Source organism: Xyrauchen texanus, chromosome 11 (genome assembly GCF_025860055.1).
Source record: "Xyrauchen texanus isolate HMW12.3.18 chromosome 11, RBS_HiC_50CHRs, whole genome shotgun sequence".
NCBI lineage: Eukaryota > Metazoa > Chordata > Actinopteri > Cypriniformes > Catostomidae > Xyrauchen > Xyrauchen texanus.
Genome location: NC_068286.1, coordinates 1,294,887 through 1,302,065, shown reverse-complemented (window position 1 = coordinate 1,302,065; position 7,179 = coordinate 1,294,887). Strand labels below are relative to the sequence as shown.

The 7,179-nt window shown below is 43.6% G+C and overlaps 1 protein-coding gene across 1 annotated transcript; it reads right to left on the bottom strand.

Annotated features, from left to right (window-relative positions):
- Positions 1 to 3,772: 3,772 nt before the first annotated feature.
- On the bottom strand, positions 3,773 to 6,377 carry LOC127651404 (uncharacterized). The gene is made up of 3 exons (XM_052137205.1): positions 6,115 to 6,377; positions 5,575 to 5,608; positions 3,773 to 5,319 (listed from the first exon to the last, which is right to left on the bottom strand). The coding sequence occupies exons 1-3, from the start codon at positions 6,343 to 6,345 to the stop codon at positions 4,895 to 4,897; spliced, it is 690 nt and encodes a 229-aa protein (XP_051993165.1). The 5' UTR covers positions 6,346 to 6,377; the 3' UTR covers positions 3,773 to 4,894.
- Positions 6,378 to 7,179: the final 802 nt, after the last annotated feature.

The following is a 7,179-nucleotide window of genomic DNA, read 5'->3' as shown; positions in this document are numbered from 1 at the left end:
GAATCCTTTGAGCTATCACGCTTGCACAATGTCGAGTGTCTTCCTTATAGTCGCTCTCGTTTTCAACCTCAAAACGCCACGCTGCAGAATGCAAGACAACGATGGAATGAGAGATAGACAGAACGGTGGAGGGAGACAGAGGGGGGAGAGACAGGATGTGGTGAGACGAGGTGGAACAAGACAAGAAACGGGATGCACACAGGAAGAGTTTTTTTATTATTGTTATATGTTGCATTTTTACTGACTCAGCGCATTGATGCATTCATGGCGGAAGTTTCCAGATATCTGCAGTCACCACAATACAAACAAACGAAACAAGTCACCTTCATTTCTGCTTTCTGGTCTGTTTTTGCCCTTTTGAGAGTTCGAAAGAGAGTGAAAGGATGAAGAGATTTAGAGAAAACAGTTCTGTCCACATTGTGATTTGAACGTACACGGAGACGTGATCTTTAAAACGACCGATCTCATCTCAGTGAACATGGCAACTGGGTTCATTCAGTCGCAAGTTAGAAGCCTCGCACCTTTACATGACAGGAAGTGGACTGAGATTGATGTCATATGCTCAAGCAGGGATGTAGATGGCTGATATCCAGTGTGTCATTCTCATGTTAATCTTTTTATGAGTCTTCAGTCATTGCGAGAACTGAGAACAAAGCCAGCAGCATTTCTGCAAACATCTCAAGTATTTCTATAAACCTTACCACACAAACTCCTACACGCATGCTAGCACAGACACGCACAGAACACACCTGACATTACATTAAACACAACCAGTTGAGAAAGCATCATTTGCACTCTGTAAACCCTAGTGGTGCTATTGTTCTGGTCATGGACGGGACCAAAGGAGGGCCTTCTTTGTGATCCCCCCAAATCTTCCTCTCGGTCCGATGAAGAGATAACCACTTGCACCCTAAAGATCAAAATGTCCCCTCTTCCTTCCTCTGTAACGATTCTGATGGAGAGAGAGGAGTGAGGTGGAAGTGAAGAGAACGAGAGAGACGGGGGCGGTGAGAGTCTGCGTTTTTGACTCAGCACTTTTCTGTCATCTCGCTGGAAGTTTCCAGAAACTTTCTGTCACCACATGCTTTCAAAACGGCCGAGACGATTCTCTCTTCTCTCTTCCTGTTTCTTTCATTACTCAGAGAGAGAAAGAGAGATGAAACAACGGGTTGTGCGTTTCCTTCCAAGCATCTTCTATGTTCCTCTAAATAGAGCGAGTCAAACCGAGAGACGGACAGACAGAGCTGCGAGTTTCTGTGTGTGAGAGTATATTTGGTGACCGTGATTGAGCCAAGTTGAATGTGTTTCTTGATCAACGACTTCTCATCAAACATAGACCCAGCCCTAATCTCAAGCATCCCAACTAACCATTAACTAACCCTAATCAAATCTGAAGGTTGATTAGAATGATGCTCCAGGACTTTCGGCATCCAGAAACAACATATAGTAGTGGACATGGTAACAAAGACATTTCACTTTCCCATGTCTATCAACAGATGGCAGCAGTGAACCACTGAACGTCCTTCAACACAGAGAGGTTTGACTCAATCCTGCGCTCAAATTAGCCTGAATTTACTCTATTCTCTGATGCCCTTACTCATGACGCTATTGCCATTTGAAGCAATTTTTGCGGGAGGAGTACACACGAGATGAATCATCTACTGAAGCTCTTTTTGGAGATATTTGTGTATTTGGACAGTAAATTTAAGGCTTGTCCAAATTAAAATTGACCAATAAGTGTGTTCCCTGTTGGGTTGCCCTCAAAATGGGACAACAGTGACACTTTGGCATGTGGAGTCGTTTAGGCCGGGATTCGAACCACCAACCCTGCGATTAGTGGCCAACCCGTCAGGGTGGGGGTCATCAGAATTTTCTGGTGAGGGCTCGAGGCAAATCTGCCCCCGTAGCCTTTTTTACGGTGTCATGTTTCAATGTGTTTTGCAAGGTGGTGGGTCCCCCGAGGCTTTTGTTGTCAGTCCCTTTAGCATTTCATCGCTGTGCCAAAATACTTGGCACTAATCTTCACCAACACATTTCCAACCTGATCACATAAGAATTCATCACAAAGGTATAGGGTGGCGAATTCGTACCAGTTTGTAGTTACACACCCACCAACTAGAGATGCTTCCTTCATGTCCTTGTAGTTTCCAATGATTCATTTGTCAAGTGGTAATCCAAAACTGTGTTTTCATAACTTTAACCCTTAACCCAAACCCCATCTCTAAACCTTACCATGGAGGGAAGCACCTAACCCCAACCCACAGTATAAACAAGCATCATCAGTAGTGGTTCTACCTTGTTTGGCGCCCTGAGCGAAACCAGCTTCAACATGCCCCCAAAGTTGTTGGCCAGGGGGAGGTTGGTTGGTGGTGGTGATTTTTAAATGTTTTTAAACTCCTCCAATGTTGTTGACTGGGGGGGGGGGCTGCTGGTTGGTGGTGATTTTAAATGAGAGTACCCCCAAAGTTGTTGACGGGCACACAAGATGCCCCCCTGTGCGACTGCCCATGATGCCCGCCACTGAGCATAATATTCTAATGTTAAAAGCCCTAATGTGTAATAGAGAAGAAAGCGAAACTTCAGGGTTCTGAATGTGTGTTTGTGAAGGGTTTGAGATGGGTTGATGTGTAAGTTGTAAGTTTTCATCCGAATTAAGTATGAATTAAGGATTGGTATGAATTCGCCACCTTGTGGTATTGTGACGTATTCTAATGAGACTATGTTGGTATTTTTCAGGGGCAATGAGAACTGCATTATGCTTTACTTTGGCCACATTGCTTTCAAATCAATTGGGAACCTCCACGCAAACCAAATCCCAGACCATCGTTTCAAACTCCGTTGGGGTTAACTGTGTGACACATCATGGCGTCTGAATTTCTACCAAAACGTAAAGTCTCTTCTGCAGCTTGAGTAAATCCCACATAGGAGATTCATAAACAAATGCTGATTTCCAGTCAGGCATTTGGCAGATAAAATCAAATAAAGCTCAAACACTGACTCATGCTGAAGAGAAACTTTAATCAATCATTTTTATGTGAGTAATGTCTGCTTTCTATATCAACACAAACTTCATATAAAAGGATCTCTTTAACAGACATTATATTTTTCTGGGGATTTTACTGTTCTATCTGCAATTCTGCCAATTTTTCTTAAGCTGTATTTTTGTCTTGCTTTCCAGACAAATCTAAACATTCCTGACAAAAACTTTTTACCAATGGTGTAGTAACATAACATAATTACAATGACTTACTTTGAATGAGTATGATTGTTTATTTATTGCAGTGTAAGGTCTTCAAACATGTTATTTGTTTGTTTGTTTGTTTAGTGTGTGCTGAGGTGTGTGTGTTTGTGTGTATGTGGTCAGGACCGAAACCTCTCTTGCAGCTCTGACAGTAAGTGACGCAAACGCATCGAGGTCGAATGGATACATCTGAACTTTCCTTCCACAGGGTCTGCTGAGAGCTTGTCCACAGGAAAGACATCACTACTGAGATTGTTTAAACTTTTCTCCTCCCTACATTAGACATCTATGATTACAGCCAATCTTGCATGTGTCATGTCTAGAGTTTCTAACTTTGTCTGCAAAAGAGTCCGAGATATGAACTCAATCAAATACTCCCAAGAGCAAGAGATCTGAGCTATGCTATCAATATTCATTTTGTAGCTCTATACTCTGACTTTACTCTTAGAGATTACAATTTAGAGATATTGTTACTGGAAAACACCCCACACATATGTAGAATTAACATTTTTCTTTATTAAATATTCCCAGTATACAAAATAAAACAATTCACAAACTTTCATAATTGTTACATTCATCACTATAGAGTTCCTGAGTTAGTTAGCATTCAAAACATCTCCACTTTACAACAAACAGCGTGAGTGTGAAGAGCCATTGACGTATATTCACACATGTAGCTTTTGTGACAGTTTTCAGAAGGGCGAAAACACTCATCAAAGTGATGACATCTGTCAGACCAGCCACAGCTGTTAGCATGCTACGCTAGGGAAACTGTCACATAAGTACATGTGTAACCGGTCCTGCTCAACCCGCCCAAGCGGGATTCGAACCGGGGTCTCCAGCATGGGCGGCAGGCGTGCTAACGAGGTTTACATACAGTACAGCTACCCACCAGCTGGCTCCTGTTACACATGTACGACTAAAACTTCACGTTACAGATTTTAGAGAACCTTTAATTTATCACAAGGCACCCGGTACACTAGCTATGGCTAAGTGTTGATGTTTACACATTATTTCACAGCTAAACATCTGTAGGCTAATACAGTATGTGCAATCTCCAATCTGTGAACGGAAGATATAGTTCCACTGTTAGACAGCTTTACCATCGGTCGAGCAGGACCTGCAGGAGGTCTAGCCCCCGCCATACTGCTCATATGTAGTGATATCTACAGTTTTACACTTACGGTAAACATTAACACATCATATGTACGATATACACAAATACAAGTATAAATATTACAATTCTTATAAATGTATTAACACATATAAATATATTTAAATTATAAATAGTGATAAAACAGCTTTGCTTATCTCTCAGTCATCTGCTAGCCCAGCCACTCTTCACGTTTCTGCATATTTGTTTGAAGTGTGGGGAATAATTGTGAGTTGAACAATCAATTTAGTCCATGTGTTTTATAAAAAGCCAAACAAGCGGCCAAGGAATGTGTAGAAGTTCGAGAACAACGCATGTTCCAAATCTGCGAACATGTTGTGCACAGATTGTGTCCGGGCCTGTTCACCAGAGTACACAAAGAAGTCCTGAGAGGATAAAAGTGCCAATGAGGGTTCGAGACCCACGAGCTCATAGCTGCAGGCGAGGAGTCCATGTTCTCCTGAAGTTAGTCCAGTCTCTCGCGAGCATGCGTGATGATCTCATGCTGCTCCGTCAACCAAAAATATCCCAAATCCAGAATCGTTCAATTCCAGTTTCCAATGGTTAAGTGTCTGTTTTGAAAACTCTGTTTTCGCTATTAGACGACTTTGCTGATCCGGAAGGGTGATGACGTGCCAGCATGTCCTGCTAACTGGTGCCGATCCATTCATGCCGGGCGTTTCCGGCAGCGAGACCGTGCAGGTCAGTTGCTTTTTGTCATCTCGATTGTAAATGCTGGTGGTAAATTGGCCGGACGGACAGATGTGTGTGCAGGAGAAAGTCAGTTGGACGTACATGAAGTAGCTTCCAGCTTTGTTCACGTTCAGAACTCTCTGATTCTTGTCATAGCTGTACATCGATCCGATGGACTGTCCCTTGCCATACAGGATGGATTCCCAATCCATCACGCCTTTTGTCAGTTCACCTGCAGGGCGGAGACAAAGAGACATGCTCAGTTTCAAGAATTGTGCTGATGACGAAACTTTCAAAGGAATATTCCTAGGGCATGCGTGTGTTATTTTCAGTACATAACAGTTTGGGCGATTCTGCCTCTTGAGCTTCAGGCCTCTTTACCCCTGGAGCTGTCTGTTTTTTTTATGTTTAGACTACAAAAATTGTCCCATGCAATTTGTTTGTATCTAGAGTTCAATATTTGAAATATGAAAAGGAAGTAACTTACTGTTGGTGGCCCTCAGGTATGCGAAATTCTGCATCTAGAAAAATGGAAACAGAAAGAGAGAAAACATCAGATCCAGCTTTATCAACGATGTGCGCGCTCACCCGTAGGGAAGGTGGAGAGACTGACACTGTCCTCCCCTACTGCTAAGATAAGTACTAAACCTCCAACAAGAATGCTTTGCAATAAAATGGAAGTCGTGTAAAATAAAGGTCCTTTGTTGGCGTCTTCTTATCTTGAAACATTTATGACTGCATGCCATCAGTAAAGTTCTTCAAATCAGTGGTTCTGCTCTTACATCAGGCTGTACTGAGCCGAAGTGCTTTTAACTGCCCCAAAACTTCTGCCCATAAAGCATGTGGCATTTCCAAGTTAAGTGACACTTCCACATCCCAAAACCATTGAAATGGTATTTCCAATGTAAAATGGCAATAACCAAAACTGCTCTAGCTACTCTTACACCCCATCTGGGCGATACTGCAGATTTGGTCTTTCCTATGTTCCCCTTCGGATAAAGTCGTCCCCTAAATCACTACAACTCACCTTATAAGCGGCTTCAGGTGCGTCCATCCCGAGTGCGTTTTTCTGCCCCTCGGCGTCTCGCGTCTTTAACGCGCTCATCTCGCTCCCGATGTTTATGGCGAAGGGCAGCGCGACGGCGAGAGCGAAGATAAACATGACGAAGAGCGCGATCACGGACACGGTGAGGAAGGTGTCCAGACACCGGCTGCGGGAGCGCGCACCGGAGGATTGACTCTCAACATCTGGGGACATCTTCAGAAAGCAGCTGTATTATCGTGTACTAATAATCCACTTCTCAACTGACAGCAGGCATGACGAGAACGCCTTTTATTAGAGCGCTGGAGGAGGAACTAACGGGTTTCCCTCGTCACCTCCTCCCACCGAGAGAAAACCCGACTGACTTTCCGCTTCTCTTGCGCAAGTGGAGGTGGAAAGCGAGATGAGAGTGAAGTGTGAATTTCTGTGACTGGCGCTCCATGTTCCGCTCATTATTTCATGGAATGTCATCCTACATTTACTTTCAGAAGGTGTTCATCTTCAGCTACATCCTTCTTTCACTCGGTTCTGTGCATTCTGTTCACTGTGTGTTCAGTGAGGCGCCATTCTGTGAGGAAGACTTTCTCACCGCAAGCCAAAGTCGGACTTTCTGTTTCAATCCGAGTTTGTGTTTGTGATGTTGAACACCTGACACCGTAAAACATGCGTAAAACACATCAAATGCCCTGGTTTATTTATCAGGACATCAACAAATGTTTAATATGACGTCATGATATCAGATCTTAAATCTGCACATTGGCATGAACAGTTCACCTCTGACTGTTCTCTGTTTAAATGTGTGTTTGCACCTTTCCAAAGTAATACTTTATATGTGCTGCAAATACACACTTTATGTTTCATGCATTGGCGGTTATTGAGGGGTGTGGGTTGGATGGGCATGTGTTGGCATGTGTTGGCCTGCCCCCCCCCCCCACTCAACAACTTAAATGACAGCCCCCCCCCCCGCCCCCCCCTTGAAGGCAAGAGTGTGTTCTGGGCTTGTGCTGACTGTGGTTTGTTGTTGTACAGCTGGAGTTGCACTTACTGCCC